This window comes from Carcharodon carcharias, chromosome 18 (genome assembly GCF_017639515.1).
Source record: "Carcharodon carcharias isolate sCarCar2 chromosome 18, sCarCar2.pri, whole genome shotgun sequence".
NCBI lineage: Eukaryota > Metazoa > Chordata > Chondrichthyes > Lamniformes > Lamnidae > Carcharodon > Carcharodon carcharias.
The window spans coordinates 45,162,902-45,178,251 of NC_054484.1; the positions used below are offsets into that span (position 1 = coordinate 45,162,902).

At 40.5% G+C, this 15,350-nt stretch overlaps 1 protein-coding gene across 2 annotated transcripts in view; it reads right to left on the reverse strand.

The window, feature by feature from the left end:
• frmpd4 (FERM and PDZ domain containing 4) overlaps nt 1–15,350 on the reverse strand; it is a 441,501-nt gene that overhangs the window by 288,566 nt on the left and 137,585 nt on the right. Inside the window, exon 1 of one of the 2 annotated variants that reach the window (XM_041210629.1) lies at nt 10,527–10,603. In XM_041210629.1, the coding sequence (XP_041066563.1) occupies nt 10,527–10,564 (38 nt within the window). In that variant the 5' untranslated portion in view covers nt 10,565–10,603. Of the gene's footprint in view, nt 1–10,526; nt 10,644–15,350 lie in introns of those variants that run through there. The other variant, XM_041210628.1, reaches the window with a different exon arrangement.

Here is a 15,350-nt window from a genome sequence, read left to right on the forward strand (position 1 = left end):
TGGCTCACCGTCACTTCCTCAAGGGCAATTAGGGATGGGCAATAGATGATGAACTAGCCAGTGATGCCCACATCACGTGAATAAATAAAGAAAAAAAAAATTCTGAAATGCTTGGTGGTAACAACTACATCGTTCCAATGAATTGAATTACCCATTTGGATCATGAAAATCAAACTCAATTCCATCGAGCAAATAGATATAGATACTTAATTATTAATTAGATAATTATACAAGGTACCACAGTTAAGCTTGAAAATTAGTTTTCAACAAAGTCAATCTGACAAATGATACATAGAAGGCACAGAGGATTTTTGTACTACCACTAAATATGCAACTGCTCAGGAATTCCTGGTAATATATTGGGAAGAACATCTTATGAAATGAAAATAATTTCTTGCTGTTATTACTATGACTCACTGTTGTCATGCAGACAGAAATAACAAAAGTCAAACACCAGAGCTAATTTGAGCTGCAAACGTTCTAAAATGTGTATTCGGGGTAACAATGTATTGATGTAAAATGAGTTTGCAGATTAAATTATTCAGTTTCCAACAATGACGGCAATGGGCACAGACCAAAAAGTTTTTACATTTTCTGTCTGTACTCAGTTCAAACACACAAGTAGTTAAGGACAAGAGAAGATCCTTCAATCATTTAAGACCATTATGTCTGCAGACCACACATGGGGCTGAATTTCCTGTTGTCGGGTGGGTGGAACTGACCCAATCGTTGGCGGGCGCGGACCTGATCGCTGCCGGTGATAGGGGCTGCACCGCCATTTTACGTGGGCGGGTCAATTAAGGCCCGCCCAGCAGGATGACCGCAGGGAAGCACTATGTGCTCCCTGTGCGGGTGGGGGAGCTCTAAAATCAAGAGTGCGCTCTTTCACGTATGCGCACGAAAGAGCACACTCATCTCCCTGAGGCTAAGTGTCACATGAGTTGGGACATGTTCATAATTTCCATAACAACTTTATTACAATTTTTAAAACCCTATGTGAAAACTCATCCTGCCGCTGGATGAGGTTTCATGTCTTTTCTAGTTGCCGCCTTGGCTCCTGGCCTGCCCGCCGACCTGTCCTTTAATTGCTTAATTTATCCTGTCAATGGCCTCAATTGGCCAGTGACAGGTCGGCGGGCCCGCAGCTGATTTTGCTGTGCCCCCACCTTCCTGAAAATTTAAATGGGGCACGGTGACATCGGGGGTTCCGCCCAATGTCATCCCGTTTCATTTTACGCGTCGGCGAGCGGGCCCCGCCCCCTGCTCGCCGACAGTAAAAACCTGCCCATGGTCTGCTCTACCCAAACCATTAAATCTCCTGAGAAAATGGCTGCAAAGATTCTCCATAGTCCTTTGTTCCCAAAAGTAAAGTTGGAACAAATATTTCCAAGCTCAAATGTTTCAGAATTATTATTCAGAACTAGTGCGAAGAGCCAGGTACCAGGTGTGTCTAGATAGTCACTGCAGGAAGCAACATCAACTTATGTTTTTGAAGTGACTCCAAGCTTGAGGCAAGACATGAACGGTGGTGTTCCATGGATGGAAAAACAATTTGAAAGTTAGACAGATGGGGGAAGTATTTTATACACTGACAGTGCTCTCCTCAGGCTTTTCTTCTCTTCTGCTGGGAGGATTCACTCGGATGGAATTTACAGTATATACAAATCACAGTGATACATACTCTGACATGTCTAATTGCTCACTTCACTGCTTTCGTTATTTTATGAGAATCTTGAATATAAATGACTGAGACTGGACATTGACTCTACATCAACAGGGGAGAGAATTATATGCATGATTGAAGCCTTTTCCATATTTGTATTAATCCTAGAAAAATATCTTACAATGTTAAAAGGAAGTGGATTTTGTGTTCAGGCACAGAATGGATGCAGGGAGAGTAGAAAATTGGGTCTTAGGGGTGTTTCATGTCTAATTCCTTCTGTTCATGATTTTCCGGCTGGCTGCACTCTGTGTACTGACCTCCATGCATGAAAAAATATTTAACTGGCACTGACATGAGCTCTCAGCTTTTGCATGGGATATTGCTTCTTGCTTTTGAATAGGCACAAAAGAAGCTCCATGTAAAATGAACGGTTAAGGTGGAAGAGGCTTTTGACTCTTCTTAACATGTTTTGGATTTTTCTTGCTGGAGACAACTTCTGTGTACCCATTACATTACATACATTTTTAAGAAATGTGTATTGAAATGAAAGCAGCCTCAAGGACAGGAAGATGGTGAGGGAACTGAAAGCAAACAGTAGTCACAGCGTGAACTAGTTAGGCGGAATGGTCTACTCTTGTGCCGTATATCCTACATCACATCTAGATGAATGGTTTTTTTCACACTGGCTCTGGGTGCTAGAACCTTAATAATTTGAACACGGACTCAATGGAGCACAGCAAACTGAGGTGGAAAACAGGGGCAACATTTTCCCCCTGTTGGGGGGAAGTGCAGGAGCGGGCGCGCTTCCGATCTGTGCCCCCAGATGGGGGCGTGCTGCCATAAAGCCAGACCAGCGTGACGTCCACCAGGAAGCACTATGAGCTCCCTGTGCAGGCAGGAGGGGATTCCCTCAGTCGGGATTGCGCTCTTTCACGCAAGCGCGCAAAAGAGTGTACTGATCTCCCTGAGGCAAAGTGCTGCCTCAGGGATATCGGCTCCGATTTAAAACTTTCAATGAAGGTGATTAAAAAATTTCCCCGCCATGTCCCCTCATGTGACAGTGTCACATGAGTTGGGAAATGTCCATAAATTCTTTCTAAACATTTAATAAAAATCTAAATACCCTCATCCCGCTCGTGGATGAGGTTCATGTTTTTTCCAAAGCCTGCCTGGGCTCCTGGCCTGCCCGCCAACCTTAAGGTTGGACAGGCAGGTCCATTAATCATGATAATTAGTTTTTTAATGGCCTTAATAGGCCGCTGACAGTTCAGTGGGCACACAGCCGAATCGGCTATGCGCCTGCCGAACTGAAAATCTAAATTACATGAAGTGACGTTGGGACGCATGCCTGACGTATCCCCATTTTACGTGTCAGCGAGCAGGCCCTGCCCCTGCTTGCCGATCGGAAAAATCTGCCCAGGATATTCACAGATATCTTAGCAGAGTGGGAAGAGGCATCAGCTACAGTTCAGTGCAGGGAAGTCTGGAGCACTACATTTTATAAAAACGAGCAATGAAAGGATAACAATCCTAAATGGCAAGACCGTTAACACAATGGAGGAAATAAGAGATCTCGGGATGCAGATATATTGATTTTTAAAGGAGGGAATGTATATAGAAAAAGGACAACAAAATGGTCAATGGTATTCTGGGGATGATGAGAACTTGCATTTATACAGTACCTTGCAAGACCACAGGATTTCCCAAAGCACTTTATAGCCAATGGAGTACTTTTGAAGTGTAGCCACTGTTGTAATGGAGGAAACTACAATATATAGGGCACTAAATATAAATATAAGCAAGTAATGCTGAATTTATACAAGGCATTGGTTGAACCACAGTTTACTAGATTCATTGGCATTCTAGCAAGAACAAAAGAACGGGAATGATGGTACGCCAGTCACCAAACCACTGGAATTGTTAAATCTAAAGGTAACAATAACAAGGATGAAGCTTACAGCAGGAGATGAGCTGAGGTAGGGCAAAGATGGGCCATGTAACAGAGGTGGAAATAGGCAGTCTTGGTGATGGAGTAGATAGCTTGGCTCAGGGTCAATCACCATGCTAAGGTTAAAAAAATTGTGGTTTAGCATCAGACAGCGAAGGGTCCCAGAGAAGGGGATGAAGCTGATAGAGAACAGAGTTTGTGGCAGGAACTAAAAGCAATGGCTTCAGTCTTCGCACTATTTAGTTGGAGAAAAGTTCTGTTCATCCAATACTGGATGTCAGACAGCAGCATGACAAACTAGAGACAGTGGATGGGATTGAAAGGGGCAGTCGTTAGGTTGAAATGGGTGTCATCAGCATATAAGTGGAATCTGCCATGCAGTAGCATGTAGATGAGACTTAGAAAGTGTCCAAGGATAGATCCTTGTGGGATTCCAGAGGAATTGTGCAGGAGTGGGATGAGAAGTCATTGCAGGTGATTCTCTGGCTACGATTAGATAGATATGAATGAAATCAGGTGAGTGCAGCCCCACCCATCTGGATTAGGAGTCTGTGGTCAGCCCTGTCAACGGCTGTAGACTGGTCGAGAAAGTTGAGGAGAGATATTTTACCATGGTCATAATCACATAGGAGGATATTTGTGACTAGGATTAGAGCCATTTCTGCAGCAATAGGAGCAGAAACCTGATTGGAGGGGTCCAATCATGGATTTGCAGAAAAAGGGATATGGTAGGTGACAACACATTCAATAAATTTGGAAAAGGAAGAGACGTTGAAGATGGGGTATTAGTTTGGAAAGACAGAGGGTTCAAGAGTAGGTACGTTTGAGGAGGGGTGATGATGGCAAATTTGACTATAATAATAATTATATCATCATTCCTTCACTGTCACTGGGTTAAAATCCTGGAGCTCCCTCCCTAACAGCACTGTGGGTGTACCTACACCACATGGGCTGCAGTGATTCAAGGCAGCAGCTCACCACCACCTTTTCAAGGGCAATTAAGGATGGGCAATAAATACTGGCCTAGCCAGCAATGCCCACATCCCGTGAAAGAATAAATAAATAGAAGAAACTGGAGATTATTTTAGCATTCCACAACAATCCTGGAAGAGCTAAAGTAAAGGAGAGCAGGGACCATTGGTGTTTTTTGCTGTCCAACCAGACCTGGTGATGCATGTTTAAGCCAACATTTGAAAACGAAGGATATAAAGAAATCGAAGGTTAAGACAGTGAAGTAAGGTTAGTGTGGATAGTAATTGGAGAGCTAGCAATGACTATTTGGCTTCAAGGCCTCCTTCTGTTTGAAGAAATATTCCGCCACCTGAGGAACCTGTATTGCACGCATTTGGTGTAATCACTTTTGTGTTAACAAAACATATTCCTGATAGCTATGAGCAAATGGGAGATACTGTTGGAACTTCACATGTACCCTGATTCATTGTAACACATGTATCCTTGGAAAAATAACTTATAATATCTCTATATGATCACTGCTTTGTATTAATCAAACAATTATACAGTCTTTAACCTGCACAAGGGCATTTGGCACCATATAACCTAAAACTGTCAAGCTTTGCAAAATTGTTAGGTAAAAGCACCATTCTGTCCCAATGCACTTAAAATGTGAAATTAAAAAGATCGCAGTGATGGCAGTCAGACTAACAAGTTACCCAATCATGGCCAGGAAATAAGGAACTATTTCTTCTCATCATGGAGCCCTTAGAATATCTAGCCTGAGAACAGACAGGAATATAATATAGCAGCTCAGATTTGCTGATTGAGCCCTCAAAGAAACATAGCAAGATAAAATAAGAAACAATCCGTTCTCCATGTCACAGCCTGATGACTGGTCAGCCAAAGTGGTATGGCATCCTGAAGACCACTCAATCTCCCTTTGCCCTGAAAGTGTGGAGATAGGGGGTGGGCTTAATCTTCTCCCTTTGTCTGAAAAACACTTGATGCCTCATTCGCCACCTCCCCATTTGGAAGGGCCCCAATACCACTGTCTACCCACTCTCAAAAGTGGCATAAAAAAGAGGTCAAATATGTAGAGCCAAGTTGTATAGTCACCAGAGCAGGAGCAAAGACTGACCCTGGAATAGGATGAGGCAACAACAGTCATGTGAGAAGAGGATCCAGAGGGTACCCCAGGCAGGGAAACTAAGAGCTACAGAAGAGCAGCTACCCCAGGTTGGATAAGAACTTCCTTCAAGGCTTCTAACACATGAGCACAAACTCTACCCAGAACAGCACAGGTGATATGATTCTCATTCTGTACTGTAAGTTACTGCTGAGGCACATAGAGGTGCTAATCCTTGTGTGATATGAAAGAAAGTACCACTGTATGACATTGGTGTCACAAGAATCATTGGGAAAGGGGTTAAAGCATCCAATATATTCCATTATTTCTTTAATTCTCTGTCATCATGATTCACATCATTTACAGTGCAGCCTCTGAAATAACAAGTGTGTTTCCTATTGATGACCTCATGAAGCAAACTCAGCAGGTTAAAAAAAATCAAAAAGAACACAATTAACTAGTTATAACCGCAGCCTTTCCTTCCATTTTAACCTTTTTTTGTTAAGTCACATTCATTCATATTGGAGCATGCTCTCGAACAATATTTTTTGAAAAAAATATCTAGGCGAAGGCCCAAGAGTCATAATACAGGACATGGGTAAGGTTGAAATGAAGAAGACAAGACAAATCAAAAATTAATTATTATGTGCCACCTAGGGTTTTAAAAGGCTGCAGGCAATAAAATTAAGGGAAGGTTGAGGGAGGTAGAGTCCTACAGTTCTCGGGTTCCAGGAAAAAATAGAGACAGAAGACAGAAATAGAGGAAGAAGAGTAAATAGGATGACAAAAGTGTTCAGTGGAATGAAAGAGAAAAGTTGAAAGAAGCAATAACTATAAGTGTGGATAAACTAGTGAAAAGGCATGTAATGGACAAACAAGACGCTTAAGTTTGCAGCTGACAAAATGATATCTTTGAAATTAAAATAAATTCCCTTCTAATAGCCCTTAAGACAAATTTCAACTGCTGAGTTGGATTTGTCACTCAGTGTTTTCATGAAGCAGCGATGCATCAAATGCTTTATGACACCTTTGCTCCGGGAATAGAATTAACACAAACTGAACTTAATTGCATCGTAAGTAAAAATGATATTGAAAAGAACTGCACATCACTGCCTGTTAATTGATATTAGGAACTGAAAGTAGGTTTGCCACTTTCCTTTTTGCAAAATCAAATGGGCTTAAATAGGAGTTTCACCTTTGATGTTTTCTCCACAGAAGCAGATTGAGCACTTCAATAGTTAATGCCCCTATGTCACAAGACATAAGGAGGAGAAGAAAACTGACTTTTTTCTTAAAAATTAGATTGCTGATTACGTTTTGGAAGGTTTTAGTAGCCACTCAACAAACACTGTCCAGTCCAAATTCAGACAGGAAACCTTGTGATAAAAACAAAAAAACTGCGGATGCTGGAAATCCAAAACAAAAACAGAATTATCTGGAAAAACTCAGCAGGTCTGGCAGCATCGGTGGAGAAGAAAGTTGACGTTTTGAGTCCTCATGACCCTCAACAGAACTGAAATGTGTGTCCAGTGATGTCCAGTTCTGTTGAAGGGTCATGAGGACTCGAAACGTCAACTCTTTTCTTCTCCGCCGATGCTGCCAGACCTGCTGAATTTTTCCAGGAAACCTTGCGTTATTCCAGAATTGACAATAGGGCAAACTTAAAGGCTTGTATCTGAATGTGCGCAGCATTCAAAATAAAACTAATGAGTTAACAGTGCAATTAGAGATAAATAGGTGTGATTTGGTGGTGATTACTGAGACGTGGTTACAGGGAGAACAGGTTTGGGAGTTGAATATCCAAGGGTACTCAGTCTTTCAGAAGGATAGGCAGGAAGAAAAAGGAGGTGGTGTAGCTTTGTTAGTAAAGGAAGAGATCAGTGCTATAGTGAGGAATGATATAGGCACTGGAGAGCAAGACGTAGAGTAAGTCTGGGTAGAAATAAGAAATAGCAAGGGAAAGAAGTCTCTGGTGGGAGTAATCTATAGGTCTCTAAACAATAGTTCAGCAGTAGGGCACAGTATAAACCGGGAAATACTGGGAGCACGTAAGAAAGGCACAGCAATAATCATGGGTAATTTTAATATGCATATAGACTGGACTAATCAAATTGGCAAGGGTAGCCTCAAGGGAGAGTTCATAGAGTGTATTAGAGATTGTTTCTTAGAGCAATATGTTGTGGAACCAACCAGGGAGGAGGCTATTCTGGATTTCGTTTTGTGGAATGAGATGGGATTAATGAATGATCTCATAGTAAAGGATCCTCTAAGGAAGACTGATCATAGCATGCTGGAATTTCAAGTCCAGTTTGACAGCGAGAAACTTGAGTCCCACACTAGTGTTCTTGAGTTAAACAAAGGCAACTACATAGGCATGAGGGCAGATTTGGCCTTAGTGGACTGGGTAGGAAGACTACAAGGTAGGACAGTTGATGAACAGTGGCAGATATTTAAGGAGATATTCCATCCCTCCCAAGTAAAATATATTCCAAAGAGGAGGAAAAATAGTAAGAGGGGAAAAAGCATCCATGGCTAAGCAAGGAAGTTAAAGATAACATAAAGGCAAAAACTAAGGTATAACAAATTGCAAAGGTCAATGGCAGGCTGGAAGATTGCGAAACATTTTAAGATCAACAAAGGGTTACTAAAAAAATAATAAAAAGAGCAAAGGTAAATTATGAAGGAAAACTAGCGCAAAATGTAAAAACTGATAGCAAAAGCTTCTACAACTATATGAAAGGAAAGAGAGTAGCTAAAGTGAATATTGGTCCCTTGGAGGATGAGACCAGGGAGTTAATATTGGGGAACACAGAAATAGCAGAGATGCTTAATCAATATTTTGCATCAGTTTTCATGATGGAGGACACTAGTACCACCCCAATAGTAACAGGTAGTGCAGAGGGTATAGAGAAGGAGGAACTTAGAACAATCGCCATCATCAAAGAAAAAGTACTGAGCAAACTATTGGGATTAAAGGGTGACAAGTCCCCAGGACCTGATGGCCTACATCCCAGGTCTTAGAGGAAGCGGCAGCAGAGATAGTGGATGCATTGGCTATAATATTCCAAAATTCTCTGGATTCTGGAAAGGTTCCAGTGGGTTGGAAAAATGCTAATATAATGCCCTTTTTTAAAAATGGGGGGAGGCAGAAAGTAGAAAACCATTGACCAGTTAGTTTAACGTCTGTCGTTGGGAAATTGTTGGAATCCATTATTAAGGAAGTAGTAATGGGGCATTTGGAAAGTCAAAATACAATCCATCAGCATGGTTTTATGAAGAGTAAATTTTGTTTGACTAATTTGCTAGAGTTCTTTGAAGATGTGACAAGCAAAGTGGATAATGGGGATCTTGTAGATGTAGTATATCTGGACTTCCTGAAGGCCTTTGATAAAGTGCCGCACAAAAGATTAGTACACAAGGTAAGATCACACAGAGTTAGGGATAATATATTAGTTTGGATAGAGGATTGGCTAACCAACAGAAAGCAGAGAGTTGGGATAATTGGGTCTTTTTCTGGATGGTAAGCTGTAACTAGTGGGGTGCCACAGGGTTTGGTCCTTGGGGCCCAACTATTTACAATAGACATTAATGACTTGGATCCAGGGATAGAAGGTACTATATCTGAATTTGCAGATGACACCAAAGTAGGTGGGAAACTAAGTTGCAATGAAGAAATAAGAAATTTACAATTGGATATGGACAGGTTAGGTGAATGGGCCAAAATTTGGCAGATGGAGTTTAACGTGGATAAGTGTGAGGTTATCCATTTTGGTCGGAAGAATAAGAAGGCGACTTGTTATTTAAATGGAGAGAAACTTCAGAATGCTTCAGTGCAGAGGGATCTGGGTGTCCTTGTGCAGGAATCGCTGAAAGCTAGTATGCAGGTACAGCAGGTAATAAGGAAGGCAAATGGAATTTCGGCAGTTATTGCTAAAGGAATAGAGTATAAAAATAGGGAAGTGTGGTTGCAACTGTACAAGGTATTAGTGAGACTGCACCTGGAGTATTGTGCACAGTTTTGGTCCCCTTACTTGAGGAAGGATGTAGTTGCATTGGAAGCGGTTCAGAGGAGGTTCACTAGATTGATTCCAGAGATGCGGGGGCTTATCTTATGAGGAGCAATTGAGCAGCTTAGGCCTGTACTCACTAGAGTTTAGAATGACATGAGAGGAGATCTAATTGAGGTATATAAGATGCTAAAGGGGATAGACAAAGTAGATGTGGCATGAATGTTTCCCCTTGTGGGGCATTCTAGAATGAGAGGCCACAGTTTTAGGCTAAGGGGTAGTAGTTTTAAATCAGAAATGAGGAGGAATTACTTTTCTCAAAGAGTCCTGAATCTGTGGAATTCCTTACCTCAGAGTGCAGTGGATGCCGGGATGCTGAATAAAGTTGAGGAGATAGATTTTTAATTAGTAACGGGTTGAAAGGTGAAATTGGAGAAATTGGAGTTGAGGCCGAAATGAGATCAGCCATGAGGGGCAGGCTCGAGGAGCTAAACTGCCTACTCCTGCTTCTAGTTATTATGTTCTTATGTTTTTAATTATTGTGTTATGCTCAACATGTTTTTAATGTAGTGGCTGGGCAACGCACAACTGTCCCTAGATGAATTCAAAGAAAGTTAATTATTTCATGATCTGTGACTGTCACTCAAGCAAATATTAGAAAACAAACCTGGAAGGTTTAACAGTTTTTTTGCTGTAGTTCATTTTTCTATGATGGCCTCCAGATTACATAATCTAATTGGGTCAATTAGACTCTCGTATAGTCTAATTGCAGTTTTCTGTGCAAGGCATAAAGAATGGACTGAAAAAAGACCCAGCTTTGGAACCTACTTGATGTAGTAATCTCTGCCATCCTTAGTAGTCGCCATCTCCCATCCATAGGGAAGCCCCTGAGAACAGTTCCAGTTCGACGGAGAAGGTAACCAGCCCGAAGACTTGGTTCTGTGGCTAGAAATAAGAAAATTAATTGATTAAGTTAGAAGTTTAAGTTTCAGTTTTTCTTTGCTATTAATTTCACCCTTCAGCAGCCATGAGTATGGCTAATGAAGGGTATAGTATAATGAAGCGTCTGGAGCTATAGCATGCTAACATTATTTAGTGAGCAGAGTAATTTATCTTGTATTTTTTGGGATCATCATCTATGACTAATGACACCAAACATTCAGTGAACCATAAAAATGCTTGTTATACACAAAGCCCAGAATTCCCAAGGGAATCCAAATACAGAGCACCATAAGGGCAGAATTAATCACAAAATTTCCTTAAATTCTCCATGACTACATTTCAAAAGTACTTGGTTGATTGTTAAGTGCTTTGGGACATCCTGGAATCATAAAGGCATTGTATAAATACAAGTTATTTCTTTTCTTTCTTCAAGCATGCAAATATTCTATAATGCCACATTTTAGGCAAGTTTAATTACACTAACTCCTTTATTATAAACACTATCTTTGAATAAAATACATTTTCACCAAATTTTCTACCAACGACCCACATTCTCTTCACATGGTCTTTCATCAGTGTGGCCCATGCGGTTACAGTAACTTTTTTTATTACTCCCTCACTTAAAAAGTATTATTTCACATCTCTCAAACATAATGAAATTCAACACATTAGTCTAATAGGATTAAAATGTTTTAGTGGAATTATATGCACAGTTCAGAATAATTAGAATGCTTGCTTTCAACTTCACAAACCATTACATGTCATAAATCAAGCCCTCTTTTATTATTCCTTTGTGTCATTTTATTGGACTTTATCAGTAATGATAGCATCAATCAAATTTCTAACTCCAATCATATTTGCAAGGGTCTGGTGTGTTTTCTTTGCATTTATTGCAATGTTTACACAGCTACGAAGATAGAAAGATATACAGACAGCTGGACAGGCAGATAAGAAAAAGGACAAAAGGCTTTCCCTAATGATGCGGTTGAAGCATCTACTAGCTGGCTTGGAACTGAGCCACACAGGCCAGAAAGTTCAGAAGTTTGAACATTGCTTCACTCTATGTTACCTTAGCACTAATAGAGTGCTGGTAAAGGTGCCACATATTTCCCTGTCTGAAAGAAAGTAAACATAGCTAAAGCTCCCAGTCCAATTGTTTTTCAGTGGCTTTTGCAATAAAACGTGTATTTGTGGACATTAGGAGGAATGGGATCAGGTACTTGCGATGCCTTCCACAGTTGAATATTCTGTGGACTGAACCAATATATGAATTAGGAGCAGCAGTAGGCCATTCAACCCCTTGAGCCTGCTCCACCATTCAATAACATCATGGCTGATCTGTTGTGGCCTCAACTCCAGATTCCATCTCACCCAGATAACCTTTGACTCTCTTGTTAGCTAAGAATCTGTCTCCCTCGGCCTTAAAAATATTCATTGACCCTGCTCTCTTGAGAAGAGAGTTCCAAAGATTCATGAAAAATTTCTTCTCATCTCCATTTTAAATGGGAGACCTCTTATTTTTAAACCATGTCCCCTAGTTCTATTTTCTCCCACGGGGAAACATCCTTGCAGCATCCACCCAGTTAAGTCCCCTCAGGATCTTATGTGTTTCAATAAGATCACCTTTCATTCTTCTAAACTCCAATACATACAGGCCCAGACTATCCAACCTTTCCTCATAAGATAACCCCCCCGTCCGCCCGCGTACCAGGTATCAGTCGATTTTTTTTAAAGATATGGCTGCAGATATAGTAGGCAGGAGACTGTCTGGGTTCACTTAAAAAAATCATCTGACCAAGGCACCAGACCAGAATTAATGTTGAGGAAGCCATTCCCTAGCAACAGGCTTAAAGATATGATAAAAAATTGCAAAGTCAAAAAAAAATGACATAAAGTCTTCAGCAAATTGTAAATTTCTCATATTAATATTCTGAATTGAAGCTCCAGCTTTTTTAGCATCTACGTTGGGAAGCATACTGAATCTTTGCATCATTATGTGGCTAAGTAACAAATGCTCCATTTTAAATGCTTATTGTGTGTAACACATTTGATTTGGTTGCCCAAACTTGTTCCCAACACTTCTTGTGTAATGGGCTTGGTGAGAGTTTCAAAAATCTCTCTGGAGCTGAAATTTGTGCCTTTGTTCTCCACCATATCGGTTAGCATAGTTCAGAGCTAACAATTAATCTCAGTCATGATAAAGTGTTTCTGGAGACTATGTAGGATGCCCACTACATTTCCTGTTCTTTCAGGTGACAGAAACTTAAGTAACTTGAACTTCAGAGCAGAATAGGTTATTCAGCCTCATGAGCCTGTTCCACCGTTCAATTAGATCATAGCTGATCTCTATTTTGACTCCATTTACTAGCCTTGGTTCCATTTCCCTTCTGTATTCTTCACATATAACATTGTAATGGAAAAGTGCACTTATTAAATTGTCAAAGGGATATCTAGTAGTTACAAATATTCCAGAATAGCTGAAACCTGATAAAACAAATATGAAGAGGATAAAAAATGGAGGGATAAAAAAGACAGATTATACATGATACAAAGATCTGAACACGTTGTAACTTGAAGATTAATGTTCTGTGCAAATACACTAATTCCAATTGAGCACTTTTTCCAAGATGTGCAGCATACTGAATCTTCAATATTTTATGGTCTATAAATTCAGCATGAAGTGTCCTTTTTCAGGTATACTAAGTACCCAGCCAGAAGTGTGGCCTACTGATAAAGGGAAAAATAATAGGTATGCAGGGCTCATGCTTAAAACAGGCATTAGGGCCTTTGCATGTATACTTATCCAACTTTCCCTTAAATGTATCTATGCTATTCACCACAATTACTTCATGGGGTAACGAAATTTCACATTCTTACCACTCCTTAAGTACACTAGTTTCTCCTGAATTTCCTATTGGATTTATTAGTAGCTGCTCCATATTTATGATCCCTAGTATTGGACCCTAGCTGCCTCCCTCCACCCCACCCCCAACCCCAACACCTCACATTGCAATCATCTTTTCTACATTGATCCCATTGAAATATGATGGTATAAGTTACTCAAAAAGTTGAGTTAGAATTTGTTTATCTAGTTTGCTGTATATAGGTTTTATGTTTTGGACTCCTATTCCAAAAGGATACTGAGTTTCAAACTGCATGAACATCCGTAAAAGGAAAATTATACTGCAAGGCACGACTTTGATGCTGTTGCCCTAAAGAAAAGGTCATATCATGAAATGGAAGTAACTACTTTCCTACTGCTGTGTAGAACAGGGTGTCAGAGGCAATGCAACTCCTGTTTACCACCATAATGAAAATCAACTCTTTTGAGTATCTGTTGAGAAATCTATTTGAGTGAAGATAGCCCCTCCAAAGAACACATGTTGCTCATGTATTTCTCAAACCTTGCTCTACACCCAGGCAGCAAATTCCAGACACCAACCACCCTCTGGGTGAAGAAGTTCTTCCTCATGTCCCCTCTAATCCTTCAACCAATTACCTTAAATCTGTGCCCCCTGGTAATTGATCTCTATGCTAAGGGAAACAGAGCATCCCTGTCTACTCTATCTAGGCCCCTCATAATCTGGTACATGGCAATGAAGTCATCCCTCAGCCTCTTCTGTTCTAAGGAAAACAACCCTAGACTATCCAATTGTTCCTCATAACTTCAATTTTCAAACCCTGGCAACATTCTTGTAAATCTCCTCTCTACTCTCTCCAGAGCTATTATTTCCTTCCAGTAATGTGGTGACCAGAACACAAAATTCCAGCTGTGGCCTAACCAGCATTTTATACAGTTCCAGCATTACATCCCTGCTTTTATATTCTATACCTGATCCAACAAAGGAAAGTATTCCATATGCTTTCTTTAGCACCTTATTCACCTGTCCTGCAACTTCAAGGACCTGTGGACATGCACTCCAAGATCTCCCACTTCCTCCGCCCCTCCCAATATCCTCCCATTTATTGTGCATTTCCTAGCTCTGTTTGCCCTTCCCAAATGCACTACATCACAATTCTCTGGATCGAATTCCATTTGCCATTTTCCGCCCACTCACCAAACCATTGATATCATTCTGGAGTCAACAGACCAATTTTTGTGTCACCTGCAAATTTCCCAATCTTGCCTTCCACATTTATTTCCAAATCATGAATGTATACAACAAACAGCGAAAACATGCATTGATCATTACCCTGTGTTTCCTGTCGCTGAGCCAATTTTGTATCCAACTCTTCCTTTTTGACCTAAGACCTTGACCAATGAGTAATCTGGCCTTCTGAACCCTTAATATGTGGTACCATGTACAGAACAATATAAGTTTCCCATTGTACGTTGGATAGTATGAGTTGCTTTTGCTGAGTAAATACATTATAAATCATCTTGTGAACTGCCAAATCACTAACGGAACAAACAAAAGGAGTTCCCCACTGCTGAGTTTGCTAACTTGTGCCTTGTTGATGCTGTTCTGTTCGTATCCACTTCATCTGCCTTGTTTTCACATACCCTATGGACTCTCCCTTTTTCTAACTTATTTGTAACACAAAGTGACAGGACACACTGTGCACATCAATAGTCATGAATTATCTAGAGGATATAATATACTTTTCACATCTGGAACTTGTTTTAAACACTTAAGAACATATTTTATAAATATCACTGCTGGGGCTTCACATATGTGACAGATAACATTAATAAATGCCTGAGCAAAT